This window comes from Sinocyclocheilus grahami, unplaced genomic scaffold (assembly GCF_001515645.1).
Source record: "Sinocyclocheilus grahami isolate Dianchi unplaced genomic scaffold, SAMN03320097.WGS_v1.1 scaffold137.1, whole genome shotgun sequence".
Classification (NCBI taxonomy): Eukaryota; Metazoa; Chordata; class Actinopteri; order Cypriniformes; family Cyprinidae; genus Sinocyclocheilus; species Sinocyclocheilus grahami.
The window spans coordinates 2,219,222-2,235,332 of NW_015505316.1; the positions used below are offsets into that span (position 1 = coordinate 2,219,222).

The 16,111-nt window shown below is 36.4% G+C and overlaps 1 protein-coding gene across 1 annotated transcript in view; it reads left to right on the forward strand.

Annotated features, from left to right (window-relative positions):
• Nucleotides 1-12,847, forward strand: part of LOC107591131 (ephrin type-B receptor 2-like) — a 19,973-nt gene extending 7,126 nt beyond the window's left edge. The window contains exons 3-11 of the mRNA XM_016280173.1: nucleotides 4,025-4,149; nucleotides 4,687-4,849; nucleotides 7,678-7,800; nucleotides 8,124-8,371; nucleotides 9,973-10,188; nucleotides 10,290-10,439; nucleotides 10,662-10,855; nucleotides 12,028-12,183; nucleotides 12,379-12,847. Of these exons, the coding sequence (XP_016135659.1) occupies nucleotides 4,025-4,149; nucleotides 4,687-4,849; nucleotides 7,678-7,800; nucleotides 8,124-8,371; nucleotides 9,973-10,188; nucleotides 10,290-10,439; nucleotides 10,662-10,855; nucleotides 12,028-12,183; nucleotides 12,379-12,487 (1,484 nt within the window). The 3' untranslated portion in view covers nucleotides 12,488-12,847. The remainder of the gene's footprint in view (nucleotides 1-4,024; nucleotides 4,150-4,686; nucleotides 4,850-7,677; nucleotides 7,801-8,123; nucleotides 8,372-9,972; nucleotides 10,189-10,289; nucleotides 10,440-10,661; nucleotides 10,856-12,027; nucleotides 12,184-12,378) is intronic.
• The last annotated feature ends 3,264 nt before the right edge of the window (nucleotides 12,848-16,111 follow it).

The following is a 16,111-nucleotide window of genomic DNA, read 5'->3' on the forward strand; positions in this document are numbered from 1 at the left end:
TTATACATTATATTCTTACATAATCTTTTCCAGCTAATATTTAGAATAAAATGGTAATACTATCAAATTTGGTACATTTTTTACTTGGTTTCATTTATTTATTTTTATTAAGTTTTTAATTTATTCATTTATTTAAATTTTTATGCAGCAACACCACCTAAGAAATGTGTCTAATTGTAATCAGTTGATGCCAAAACCAGCTAAACTATTTAGAGCCTTTTTAAAACAATTAGTTGTCTAGCTGTCTATTCAGGCAACCCACCGGCTTGGTTTTGAAAATATGCAATTTTGCACATCAGAAGACTGTAGTTACACACTAGTATCTCTGTGAGTCTCACTGTTCACATTGCCAAGTTTTTTTTCTCCGACCGAAAGCTGCTTTGAGTGTCTTCAGTTTTATAGGACACCATCATGAAAGTGATGTGTTTGCATCTTTTTATCTTCACCTGATCAGATTTCTAATGTTCCCTCAATTTTAATCTGAGAAATGAAATCTAGTCCACAACACTTGTCATATTGCTCTGTTCAGGGATAATGCCAGTCAAAAAGAGCCAGTTCAAAAGGAACATAATAGTGTTTAATAGAGCATTTTAATGAGAGCCGTGCCCCCGGCTGTGCTGCAGTGAACTCGCTGGCCCTATCACTGGAGGCTGGAGCTCCACCGGTGTGCCTGTCAGTCCACATTACCGCTTCACTGCTGCCATTAAAAGACAAAAATCCACCTCACACCACCCGCATCCCCCCAAACACAGAGAGAGGGACAATGCCAGGACCGGCTGCTCAGCCAGAGCCCAAGCATGAGCTCAACAGCTACGGGTTTACACAGCACTCAGGAACTATAAACGTCCTCCCACACTCAGGGATTTATTAATAATGTTGCCCTGAGAAACTTACAAGCTAATGGTTTTTATAAAATACAGGATTAACAGAATTACTGATTAAGTAAAAACAGTACAAGAAAATAACGAAAGGATATTTAGCCTCAGGGAAGGAATTTCGAGAAGACTATTTAAAAAAAAAAACATTTCAAAAACATTAGGCCTATAGGTATACCCATTAATGTTTTCAAGTCTTTAATACTTTGTTTTAAGCTGCTGTCAACTAGGAAATTACTTTGTCATTTGCCGCAGTGAAAATTCTGCTCATGTAATCTGTTCCTCTTTTTCTCCTCCGGAATACCACAAGGACATATGAATTTATGTTTTTCACTGAGAGAGTACTACTTGTATTTCTCATAAATTGCCGTCAAAGAGAGCAGTGGAATGATGAAGTACCACTTACTGCAGACTCTTTGGAAAACCAATCACCTCATCAAACCAAGATAACTTATTTTCATATATAATGACCTGTGGTGGATTCTCTCCAGACGTTCTGGAGTTTCTTGAACTTTAGAAAACTGCATTTCCTTGAAAACACTGTGGTCTGTTAAAGAACAATGGCTACTTAGAATAAACAAGATTCAAAGGCTAATAGCATTTTTGTTGTTGCCATTCCAGTGAGTTTTATATACACTACCATTCAATTTTTTTGTAGGAAATTTCTATTTTTATTTAGCAAGGACACATCAAAATTTATTTAAAAAAAAGTTATGTAGAGACATTCATAATGTTAAAAAAGATTTCTATTTTAAGTAAATGCTGTTATTTTGAATTGAATTTATTTACGGTTTTCACAAAAAATGTTAGGCCTCACAACTTTTTTTAAAATGATGATAATAAATGTTTCTTGAGCAGCAAATCAGCATATTAGAATGATTTCTGAAGGATCATGTGACACTAAAAACTGAAATTAATCTTTGCCATCATAGGAATAAAAAGGCTTCAAAAAGGACCAAAAATACCATAAAAGTGGTCCATACAACTTGTGCACTACATGCCAAGTCTTCTTAAGCCATATGATAGTTTGTGTGAGGGAAAGACTGAAATTTAAGTTGATAATCTTGCTGGTCACCATTAATTTTGGATTGAGAAAAGAGCAGCTTGAACATTCCATGAAACTTCCGTTTTTTGTTTCGCTGAAGAAAGTAAGTCATACAGGTTTCAAAAGACACAAGTGTGAATAAATTATGGCTTGTCTTTGATATTTTCCTAGTGTAGTCCTGTCATCAACAACAAATTATGGGGGTCAAAAAGTTACATGCGCCTGAGGAATTGAATTTTGTGATTGTTTGAAATGGTTCGTCTTCCTATTTGGAGTGTTAGTCTAATCACATCGGTCTTTCTTAGTGTTGTTTGGATGAATCTCTCCAACATACACAATGGCACGCTCGACTTCTCAACAATCCCATCCTCCTCACACACCATCCCATCATTCAGTGCAGTAAATCAAGACACAGGGCCTGTTCTGCCCATTGAAACTAGCGCATGGAAAAACACTTAATCAAAGCTCAGGATCGAAGTTTACAGAGAAACTAAATAGCACAAGACATATTTTTTACACAACATTGTGTGCTTAATATTCCTGAGCTCTGATCGACAACAGAGAAAGCATAACAACCTGAGGCCTCGAACTCTCTGAGCGATCAACCATCAACTTTATGCCAACTATAAATACAATGTATAAAACGTCTTTCTTTGGGCTTAACAGCCATAATTATACAGAAATGGCACACGTGAAAGAGTATCAGTGTCATTTATTTGACCAATTTATTTTGAAAAAAGATTCAAATGGTCTTAAAATGCTCAGATATTGTCTTACCTATTATATTTTATCACGCATGTCTAGGGAATCAGTATTTGGCATATAAACAGAATCCCTTTCCTCCCTACAAGCCCAAGCAAGCATGCCATGAGCAAACCTCATATACTGCTACAGCTGAACCCTGTTCAAGGCATCGATTGGTTTTAAGGCACCGTGATTTGTTTGATCTTTAAACCACAAGTGCAGTTTTACCAGCAGCCATAGTGTTTGCCAGCTTTCACGCTTGTCTTTTTGCTTCTTTAAGCTTGTAAATGATAATGAAGTGTTACATGGGCTTCCAGAGTCTTTCTTTTAGTAGTCAGCCTGAAGCTGCAGTTGATATAATGGCTCCTCTATATCCAAAACTGCACGGATGCCAGAGGACTGTGAGAGCAACGCCGTGGCCAGTTTAGCATGGGAGCTCCAGAACTGTAGACGTTAAAGCTGATCTTTGTTGGAAATGCTGTTGTGCTTAGGGAGAAATTTATATGCTGTTGCAGTGCTTTCCAAATGTCAAAAACTTTGATTATCTAAACGTCCCTACACTACCGTTCAAAAGTGTAGGGTCTGTAAAAAAATTTTATTTAAATATTTTTTGAAAAAATCCCCTTGTATGTGCACCAAGGCAACATTTATTTCATCAGAAAATACAATAAAAATAGTAATATTATGAAATGTCATTAAAGTTTAAAATGACTTTTTTTTCTATTTTAATATATTTTAAAATGCAGTTTATTCCTGGGATGGAAAAGCTGAATTTCCAGCATCATTATTCAAGTCTTCAGTGTCACATGATGATCCTTCAGAAATCATTCTAATATGCTGATTTGATGCTCAATAAACTTTTCTTATTATTACCAATGTTGACAACAGTTGTGCTGATTAATATTTTTGTGAAAACTGATACTTTTCAGGACTAATTCATGAATAAAGTTCAAAAGAACAACTGGATTCATTTGAAATAGACCTTTTTTGTAATATTATAACAGTCTGTACTCTCACTTTCTCACTTTTCAGGTATCTTTGTTGAATAAAAATATTAACTTATTAAAACAAACAAGATTTTCAGGATCGGTTTTAATGAATTAATCGTTTTTAACTAACTTTTGATCTATTAAGGATTATGCAATGTGTTCATTTTAATGTTCTTAATGAAAATCATTATTTTATGCTGAGGGGCCTTGGCTTGGCTGAGATTCTGTGTGGTGATCTAAACCTCTCTAATGCAATCCTTATTATGAACCTAGTTTTCATGAAAAGACTCTCAGATGAACTCCCACACTTAATGTATCCAGCAATATTTATTTCTCATTTAATTGTTTCCTTTTTATCATCCTCTCTACAGCTCCATCTGCTGTGTCAATCATGCATCAGGTCAGTCGAACTGTGGACAGTATCACATTGTCCTGGTCCCAACCAGACCAGCCCAATGGAGTCATTTTGGACTATGAGCTGCAATATTATGAGAAGGTAATAAGTCATCAAATACGAACACACTCAAAAATGTCCAGCTATTCTCTCAAAAATAGAAACATTCAGTGAAGTTCAGTTGAGGTGAACTTCACAAAATCCTTTTTTTTTTAAATAATATTTTGGGATAAATTAGTTATGTTCTTATTCAAATTTAAATTAAGATTAATTAAGGGTGGAATTAGAGCTCAGGCCACATGAAGTGCCTGTTATTTTAATTTAATAAAGAATTAAATTAAATACACTACATGGATAGATTATGTTAGTTTAACACATAACACTCAAATCGATTTCCAGTGTGTCTGAGAAGTTCTGTATTTCTGTATATCCTGTTATGCTAATGAAATTGTTAATGTAGTCCCAACAAAATATATTTAGTAGACTTCCATTTGGCTTATTTAAATTAACTATTTGCAGTTCAATTAAATTGTGATTAAAAAGTTCAAATACTGTCACATTAACATAATTTTAATTAACTAAATGGATCAAGCAGCAAAACCAAAAGAAATTAAACTGAATCACTGACATTTATTCTAGAATACGGCGGAGTCGAACTCCTCTCTACTGCGGAGTCAGACTAATACAGCAGTTATCCGTGGACTGAAGCCGGGGATCATCTACGTGTTCCAGGTTCGGGCCAGAACAGTGGCGGGCTTTGGACGTTTAAGTGGGAAGATGTACTTCCAAACAATGACTGAAGGTATTGGACTTTAACAGACATTTGGCGCTAGACACGTTGATTTTGCTCTTCTACTTTCCCAATTAATAGTCACATTTTTCAGGTGCTACAATCTGGCAAAAACTGCTTTCTGGTCTCTTAAATAGCTTTACCCTTAGTCTGCTGGACCACAATTTTAGATCTGTGTGGCGAGGGCAAAGCCAGAAACATGAGCCGGTGGCCAAGCCATCACAGCATGCTACTTGTTCTCAATAATAATCTTCGACATGTAGCCACGTTCCCTTTGAATGAAAATGGAAACATTTGACAGCAAGGAGCACTTTGCCACTTGGAAACACATTTATTTGTGTTTAGCTGGCATTAGAATATTCTGTGGCATGTCTGACAAAATCCAGAAAGTGACTGTTGACAAATTATTAAGGTGTCACACATGTAAAAAAAAAAATTTGTTGAAGATGAATCAACAGCTTAAGAAGGTTTGTCAGCCAATCAGAACCAAGACTTCAACGATACTGTAATATAAAATGTGGAAACAAAAAATATTTGAGACAAATTGAGTCAACTTTCTGTGTACACTACCATTCAAAAGTTTGGGGTCAGTAAAAAAGTTTTTGAAAGAAATATTTTATTCAGCAAGGATGCATTACATGGATCAAAAGTGACAGTAAAGACATTTATAATGTTAAAGGGGTCATCGGATGCCCATTTCCCACAAGTTGATATGATTCTTTAGGGTCTTGAATGAAAAGTCTGTAACATACTTCAGTTAGTTTAAATTTCTCAATGGTAGTGTAAAACAACATCCTTTTTACGTCAAAAACAGCTCTGTTCACTGCAAGCCGTTTCAGTGCATTTCCCTTTAAATGCTAATGAGCTCTGCTCACCCCACCCCTCTCTTCCGTGGGGTGATGCGCAGTTCTCTGAGAGGCTGTAAATTTTAGCCGCATTCATTGTGAAACTTGCTAACTAGCACATTATTAGGAAAGGCGATTTGCAAAATTCATTAAAAAAACTTGCACTCCCTTCTTCTGGAGGTGAAGCTGGATCACGAATGAAACAAATGTAACCCACTGCGTCTTCAGCGGCTCAGATGTTGGGAGTAAATGACGACTGCTATGTTCATTATTACATCCAACAACAAAACATCGCTTAGGAGACATTCTTGTCTACTCCTGCTCCGGTGTCGAAACAATGGCGGACTAATGACAGCTTACTCAGGGCGGATCTAATGTAAAACACCAGTGTCAATCGACAATTGTGGGAGGGGCCTTGGCCTGTGTGATGTCACACAGCCAAGAATCTGAGAACAGCTTGATTTTAGAAAGTGGTCATGATTTATCGATATTTAAAAAAAAATAAATAAAAAAAAACTGGGTGGATTTTTATCATTATAGGGTGGGTTGTGTACGCACACTGCAAAGACACATTTCAGTTCAAACAACATGTAAAAGTACATTTTGCATCCGATTATATTTCCAATAAATGGTGTTCTTTTGAACTTTTCGACTGCTATGTTCATTATTACATCCAACAACAAAACATCGCTTAGGAGACATTCTTGTCTACTCCTGCTCCGGTGTCGAAACAATGGCGGACTAATGACAGCTTACTCAGGGCGGATCTAATGTAAAACACCAGTGTCAATCGACAATTGTGGGAGGGGCCTTGGCCTGTGTGATGTCACACAGCCAAGAATCTGAGAACAGCTTGATTTTAGAAAGTGGTCATGATTTATCGATATTTAAAAAAAAATAAATAAAAAAAAACTGGGTGGATTTTTATCATTATAGGGTGGGTTGTGTACGCACACTGCAAAGACACATTTCAGTTCAAACAACATGTAAAAGTACATTTTGCATCCGATTATATTTCCAATAAATGGTGTTCTTTTGAACTTTTTATTCATTGCAGGGCACCAGGAAAAATGTATTAAGTTGCACAAAATTACGTGACATTTTGTTTACAACAATATTGACTGCCGAAAATTCTATTTTGCTGTCACAGGAATAAACTACATTCTAAAATATATTAAAACAGAAAACCGTTTTTAAATTAATTTCTAAATTATAAAATTTCTATTTGTTGTTGAAATACCGTAAAGTATTAATTTACACTGTAGCAGTCATAACTTGTTTCATAACAGATGTATTTAAACATACATTAAATAATTAAGACATCACTAACAGGTAAAGTAAAATATTTATTTAGTATTAAGTATAATACTTTACAAAATACTCTTCTCTAGACTTCATTTCTCTAATGAATTAACAAGCTGTGGATGATTTGCCTGAGGTAAATGCAAATGCTACGTGACATTTTTTTGACGTCTTTCCGCGGTTGAAACACTGATTGAGCGATTACATGAGGCAGATGTTCATTCATGTTCATTTTGCGTTAAAATTAGTAGTAAAGAGGAAGGGATGATCACGTTCACTCGCACTCTGCGTTGCAGTTTGAACTGCCGTTTAAACGGCAATCTGTTGCGCCACAGCAAAGAACAACATTTATTGAATTTCCTAAAAAAATTGTCATAATTTGTAAGATGAGACTTTTTTTTGTCAAAGTAACAATATATAAAATTGGAAGTTACCAATGAAATTTAACTCAGTGGTTAAAACAGTGCTGTATTTCTTCGGTACACATGTATACCAAACCTAAAGACGCGTACCGAAAATTTTCATCATAATATAAGAATAATTATGTAATATTATTATTATTATTATTATTATTATTATTATTATTATATAATATATAGTAATATAACTGTTTTTACTGTATTTTTGATCAAGTAAATGCAGCCTTGGTGAATTTATGTTGCATACACTGCAGCTCCTGTTTTTTTTTCCAAGTGTCTCCAGGAATGAAGATCTACATTGATCCTTTCACATATGAGGATCCCAATGAGGCAGTGCGTGAGTTCGCCAAAGAAATAGACATCACCTGTGTGAAAATCGAGCAAGTCATTGGTGCAGGTGAATGTCACTTTTCACGTAAATTAGGAATATTTTAATATGCATAGATTTAATTGCATAGAGTGCTGATTTGCAGCCTAACCAACATCTTTGCATCTCATCTAGTTAGTGGAGTGCATATAAGCAAATCAACGGTTAATTAGAAAGCAGCTGTAATCTAGCAAAAGCCTGGAGCTTTTAATGTGTTCACACCTTTAATTATTGTTAAAGGAGCAACAAAGTTTTAGTAAACCAGGCTGCTAATTTAATTATTTTCATCTAATTGAATTATAAATGACATTTCCTGAGGTGTAACCAACTGGTCTTAATAATTGAACTTTTAGGTGAGTTTGGAGAGGTATGCAGCGGTAATCTCAGGCTTCCTGGGAAGAGGGAGATTCTGGTGGCCATTAAGACTCTGAAATCAGGCTACACTGAGAAGCAGCGGCGGGACTTCCTGAGCGAAGCCAGCATCATGGGGCAGTTTGACCATCCCAACATCATCCACCTGGAAGGAGTGGTGACCAAGAGCACTCCAGTAATGATCATCACTGAATTCATGGAAAACGGATCACTGGACTCCTTCCTTCGGGTAAGTTTCAGTGTTGCTGCAAGAAAATAACAACAGCAACATACACTGATATTTTGTAAGTTGTCTTGGACTTACTGACACCTAGTGGTGTGGAAGCAGTATCATGCTAAAAATGTTTTCAGCTACCGATGCCATTTTAGAAATGCTCATTTCTCAGTTAACCATCATTAATAAAGTTAAACTGTCCAATGGCAGTACAATTCAGCTGTTTAGGTCATCTTAACACGCCTGCCACCAAGAGGTGACCCGCTCTATGTAGAATATAATAGATTTTATGATATGGCTATTTTATTTAAGTATACATGATTGTAAACATTTACACTACAGTTCAAATGTTTGGGGTCAGTAAGATTTAAAAATATATATATTTACCAAGGCTACATTTATTGGATCACAAAATACAGTAGAAACAGTAATACTATGAAATAGTATTATTATTATTATTATTTACAATAACACCCTAGCAACCGCATAGCAGCACCCACCCCAAGTACCCTAGCAACCACATAGCAGTACCTTAGCAACCACCCCAGGTACCCTAGAAACACCCTAGCAGCCACCCTAGAAGCCATCCCAGGTACTCTAGCAATCTGTTTTTCGATGTCTGTTCTTCTGATAAGACTGTATTGCATTCAAAACATTCAAACTTAAAACTATTTTAAGTATTTCAAACTACTTCAAACTGAAAACCTTCAAACTTCAAGCTTTTAAAACTTTTACAAACTTACCGGCTAGGCTTTTTCAAGCCAACTTAAAGTTTGTCTACGAACTTTACTATCTAGTTTACAATAATTGTTTTCTATTTTGATATATTTTACAATTAAATTGATTCATGTGATAGCAAAGCTGAATTTTCAACATCATTACTCCAGTCTTTAGTGTCACATGATCCTTCAGATATTATTCTAATATGCGGATTTGCTGCTCAAGAAACGTTTCTTATTGTTATCAATGTTGGAAACAGTTCTTAAAATCTCTGTCAAAAACTTGAAACTGAATGGAAAGTTTAAAAGAAATTTAAATAGAAATCTTTATAGAAAACATTATAAATATCTCTACTATCGCTTTTGATAAGTTTAATGCATGCCTTGCTGAAAAAAAAACAAGAAATCAATTAAACCCAAACTTTTGAACTGTAGTGGGTTTTTAAAGGTGCAAAAAATTAAGTGCACCTTTAATTAGGCTGCACGTGCCATTTAATCATGATTAAATGCTACATCGGGTTTGTAAATTTAGATTTTTGGCATTTAATTAAAAAATAACTCATATTTTTTGCCCACACATTGTCCTAAAACCAATTTATTTAAGCTTTTTATTTCACAGTGTGTGATGACACTTGTCCTTGTGCTGCTTTTAACTGACCCAGGATCCCACTGGGCAAGGCCCAGATGTGTCTGCTGAGAGGCACAGCTGGACTGAAGTCCAGATGTTTCGCCACAAGATTGTGACACAAGCTCACAGAACAAAGATGTTTTGTTAGAAAGGCTGATTTTAAAATGTTAGAAATGCTTTTTTTCCTTAATCTAGAGAAGAAACATATGTGTATCCTCTATGTTAAACACATAATTTGATTATATTTTGTGTATTCTCTGACATCTTAGCAAAACGATGGCCAGTTCACTGCCATCCAGTTGGTTGGCATGCTGCGCGGCATTGCAGCTGGCATGAAGTACCTCTGTGACATGAACTATGTACATCGTGATCTGGCTGCCCGCAACATCCTGGTTAACAGCAATCTAGTCTGCAAAGTATCCGATTTTGGGCTTTCTCGCTTTTTGGAAGATGACACGTCAGATCCTACATACACAAGCGCCCTGGTGAGTGTGTGTTTAATGGGTCATGTGGCCTAATGCTATGTGGCAGTGCCTAATACTTTATGCTGATGAAATATTCCTAACTAAATTCAGTGTCCACACAGGGAGGGAAAATTCCAATACGATGGACTGCTCCCGAGGCCATTCAATACAGGAAGTTCACGTCCTCGAGTGATGTGTGGAGCTATGGCATCGTAATGTGGGAGGTCATGTCCTATGGAGAGCGACCTTACTGGGACATGAGCAATCAAGATGTATGAAATCAATTCTTAAATGTTGATGACTAGAGATGATTGTTTTTAATCAAGCTTTTTTCATGAAGAGCTGGATAAGGATGTCCCCTAGTGGACAGGCAATGTCATTAAACACCATATGATAGTGCATACAAGAAGATGTGTATAAAATGTTTATTGTATTGTTATATTGATGTATTATTAAGTATGCTTAATAAGTCATTTATCTTCCCGTCCATCCAGGTAATAAATGCTATCGAGCAGGATTATAGGTTACCTCCTCCTATGGACTGTCCAAATGCACTGCACCAACTAATGTTGGACTGCTGGCAGAAGGACAGAAACAACCGTCCGAAATTCAATCAGATTGTTAACACTCTGGATAAGATGATCCGTAATCCTGGCAGCCTGAAGGCCACCACCCCTCTCTCTTCAGGGTAAGAGATTTGATTCTGGAAGGGGGCAGCAAGCACTGAGCACTGAATCATGTTCAGTTCATTTGTCTGAACTGTATAATCGTAAAAAAAAATAAAAAAAACATGCCTAATTTGCATTTTAAAGTGATGATTTTTGTACTATATATTTTCAGTATTTTATCTTTTAAGTTTATTAATTAATCAAAATTTATTTTAAGTTAAGATATAGTGTTTATACAGAAAATGACCAGTTTATCATTTTTTAATTAAATTATTAAATTTAATCACCGATATAGAATATATAATACATAATCCACAATATTATATAATATTATACATAATATACATTACATAATATTATAATACATAATATATAGTATATAATACACAAATACACAAAGTATCAAAAAATATAAAGTATATTTTTAGTATTTTATCATTTAAGTTTATTAATTAATCAAAATCTATTTTAAGTTTAGATACATTGTTTATACAGAAAATGACCAATTTATCATTTTTAAATTAAGTATTAAATTGAATTACAGATACAGATTATACAATACACAATATTACACATAATATACATTACATAATATTATAATACATATTATATAGTATATAATACACAAAAAAGTATCAAAAAATATAAAGTAAGACTGAAGAGTAACAACTAATGTTAATGGGCAAACAAAGTTATAATGTTTTATAAGAATAAACATGTTTCAAAAATAGGTCATGATTTGTCCATAAAAGACTTCCATTTCACCAAGAATGCTTTATTTTTGTTACAATTTTTAATGTACACTACCATCCACAAGTTTGGGGTTCAGTAAGATTTGTTTTGTTTTTTTAATTTGTAAATTAATATTTTAAGGATGCATTAAGTTGTTCAAAAATGACAGCAAAGACATTTATAATGGTAAAATTATATTTCAAATAAGTGTTCTTTTAAACTTTCTATTTAAAAAAAAAAATCCTTAAAGTTTCTTGAGCAGCAAATCAGCATATTAGAATGATTTCTGAAAAATTCTGTGACACTAAAGACTGGAGTAATGATGCTGAAAATTCAGCTTTGCATCACGGGAATAAATGACGTTGTAAAATATATTTAAATAGAAAACAGTAGAATCCATTTTTTAATGCTCCTGATTTAAGTCCCATTTAGTGATGTTGATTCTGTGGGTGTTTTACAGCATACATCTACCTCTGCTGGACCGCAGCACACCAGACTTCTCCAGCTTCAGCACAGTGGATGAATGGCTGGACGCCATCAAAATGAGCCAGTACAAAGAGAACTTTGCCAATGAAGACCTCACTACCTTTGAAGCAGTGTCTCAGATGACTATGGAGTATGTTTTCGCTATCTTCCATACAGCTCAACATATTCACATCGATCATATTCATTACTAAGTTAGAGAACGAGATGCTATAGCCACCAGAAACCTATTACTGTAAATTTGATAGATAGTCTTGTCTGCTTAGATCATTCTTTAACCGTGACACTATGCAGTCGCTTCTCTGATGCCCTCTTTCTGTCCTCACAGTGACATTCTGAGGGTGGGAGTCACACTGGCAGGCCACCAGAAGAAGATTCTCAATAGTGTGCAGATGATGCGAGCCCAAATGAACCAGATCCAGTCGGTGGAGGTTTGATTCTTAAGAGTGGAGGATTGGGACCAGCCTGTGCACACCAGACCCCTGTGGCCCTCCTCACAGAAAGAAGCCCCCCTCAGCGAGCCCTGTGTCCAGAGCCCAACAGTAGTCACTTTCTCTGGGGTTGATCAAGAACAGATCCCCGCAAGACCGCTATGGTCTCGATACAGTACCAGCACACTGAAGGCAAGCTGTAGTGGCCAATGGCCAAAATTATACATAAATGTCATTCTGGCTGCATTTACATGCAAGTTTATATTCCAGTATTATCTCTGACTTTGCAGTATTTCTAATAAACCACATAATTGTTGGTATATCTATTATTTAATAGACATTTAAAAATACATTTCTAATTTAAAGGGGTCATATGTTGCGATTTCAATTTTTCCTTTATCTTTGGAGTGTTACAAGCTCTTGGTGCATAAAGAAGATCTGTAAAGTTGCAAAGACTAAAGTCTCAAATCCAAAGAGATATTCTTTATAAAAGTTAAGAGTCAACCACGCCTACCTAAAACGGCTCGTTCTAACACGCCCCCACATGTCTACCTCACTGTGTGACGCATTAGAAAAGACTTAAAGTCTGCTTTTATTGAAAGATATGTTTTATGAATTATTAATTTTTAACAACAATATGCTCTTATTTGTATAGTTTTGTGCAGTTTATCTGAATTTTAGTGGTGTGGCAAAGGTCATTTTGACAGTATGAGCTTGGACTAAGTGAAAAACTTCACTGGCCATATTTTTTTATATCTTTGACATGTTTGACACATTTAAACTTCATGACATATTCATCATTATTGTAAAGTACTTTGCAAAATACACGCTTGCTTGTTTGTTGTTTTCAGTATATACAATGTTGGTTAATAAGCAGTTCTAGTCTGTTGCTCTTCCTGGAGCACGGCACATTTGTAACCCAAAATAGTTGTTGAGCTGACACTGTGACACCGTCTCGCTAAAGTGAATGTGCTTCCACTTGTTGACTGGTCTTCCTCGTCTAAACACTTTACACTTGCATAGAAATACTCTTGTTCGCTTTCTTAATAGGTCTGAATCTCACATATTTTTGTTTCACTCGCTCTCTCTCAGCACAAACACCTCTTTTACCGACTTCTGCTTGTTTTCCTCCGTAGGCATACTGACTTTTAATGTGAGACAGGCTGATTTGTCCTTTGTAAAGCTTTGCCTGACAAACTCAGAACTGTTAATGGTTATGTGCTGCAATATTTAGGTAAATATGTCCATATCTATATTCCATGCTTTCATTTTACATGAATGCCACGCCTACCTAAAACGGCTTGTTCTAACACGCCCCCACATGTCTACGTCACGATGTGGGAAGATTTGCATAACGCCACCCAAATGTTCACGCAAAGAAAGAAGGCGTAACTTTTATTCTCGCTGTAGTATTGTTGTTGCTGCCGCCGCCATGTCATGAAGACGCTGTGTGTTTCGTTGTGAAAGCGAAACTACTTTGTTTGGCCTTCCAAAAGCGGACGATATCCGCTTCGTCATGCCTGGAGCTGATCCGTGCTGGTCGCTGAGGAAATACATCAACTTCACGCTGTGGATCGCCGGATCAGCTTTCACTGTGGACGAAGCGGAGTCCAGCCCAGGGTCGTCACATGTGGTTGCCGCCGGCCGCTCCTTCGTCGAATCCACTGGCCGCGCCGTTCTCAAGCACGCCCGCCTCCACTCACTCAAGGCCGCGGTGTGTGACGCTTTTTCGCTGTGACAGCGAAACTACTTTGTTTGGCCTTCCAAAAGCGGACGATATCCGCTTCGTCATGCCTGGAGCTGATCCGTGCTGGTCGCTGAGGAAATACATCAACTTCACGCTGTGGATCGCCGGATCAGCTTTCACTGTGGACGAAGCGGAGTCCAGCCCAGGGTCGTCACATGTGGTTGCCGCCGGCCGCTCCTTCGTCGAATCCACTGGCCGCGCCGTTCTCAAGCACGCCCGCCTCCACTCACTCAAGGCCGCGGTGTGTGACGCTTTTTCGCTGTGACAGCGAAACTACTTTGTTTGGTCTTCCAAAAGAGGACACGACTAGAAATCAGTGGTTAAGTTGTATTTACAACACTGTTCCAGAACAGTTTAACCCAAATATTCAGATGTGTCCAGCGCATTTTATGGAGGACTGTTTCCTGATTCTGGGAGAGTAGACTACAATGCCGGCTGTTCTGACTCACAGACTGCAAGTACGTTTTTTATATTTAAAGAATTTGCCACTGATGATTCGAACGTGAGTTTTGGGCAGTGTAGAGTAGTGCTGGTTGTTTGTCATTTCTCCGATCACAAATGCAGACATGATTTTATGTTACGGTCCGGCCGGACAGGGCATCATCACAATACGGTAAGGGGCGTAACATTTCCGTCACACGCTTGAGGTTTTCGGCCAATCACAATGCACTGGATAGCTGGCCAATCAGAGCACACCTCACTTTTCAGACCGATGAGCTTTGTAAAAATCGACGTGTTTCAGAAAGGCGGGGCATAGAGGAGAAACAATAATGTACAGTATGTGGAAAATAATGTGTTTTTTTTACCTTAAACCGCATAAACACATTTCATTACACCAAATACACAAAATAATGTTCTTTTTAGCAGCATCATATGACCCCTTTAAGGTGGTGGCCTCTTTAAATATACCCTTTGCATAAAAATAATTGCCTTTTGTATGTAAATTCCTTGCTCTAAGCAGCTTTCTCTATTGTTACATTATGAAATGTGCTATAGGTTACCTGCAAATTACCTGCCGAGGAACTATTTTTGTTAAAGTTCATTAGTTCTGAAATCAACAAATGAAAGTATTTCTGAACACCTTCTGGGTCCATTAAAAAAACATTTATAAAGTGCACCCATTAAAATTCAAATATTAGAAGAATATGTCACAGAATTCACAGAATAAGAATACAATGCAGTAATTTTTTTATGATAGTGTTATATTGGGTATACATTTATTCAGAGCTTTTTCAAATGCAAAATAAAAGGGTTGAAAAGGTTGTTCATGCATGTAAATGTAGCCACTTGCACATTATTTTGGCCCATTTAGTCTTTGAAATGATTTGGTTCTCAACCATATTCACCAGATATGTATTGACAGGATCATTTAAAATTTAAACTTTTGTTTTGGTGTGCATCTGAAATGGACTGTGGACTAATAGCAAGAAAAAAGGAGAAACAATTATACATGCGTGATGCTCATGTATGATGAGGAATGATCCATGTGATGGATCTTGTGCTTGCAGAATTTGCCAATATGATGACTATTATAGAACTTCAACTATGTGAATAGTAGGCAAAGCAACCAGTACTGGTTCAGTATGTTTTTTTTGTACAAATTTGATAATTTGATATTTTTTATTTTCTTCATGAGTTTTATTTATGTTTTATACTTATAACACTTACTTTCCAATTAACCATATAATCATGCACCAGTGTTGTACTACAGATGTTCTTGTCACATATCGAAAGCACTTCCTGTGCTGATTTCCTCACAGAGCCTGCCGACAGAATATAATAGAAGTGCATGCCGGATTTAATTTGATGTTTACTTTTTATCCCAATAGTAAGTGTCCCTTAGTGTTCATTTTTCATCCGATGCCATGTTTTGAAAAAGTCCC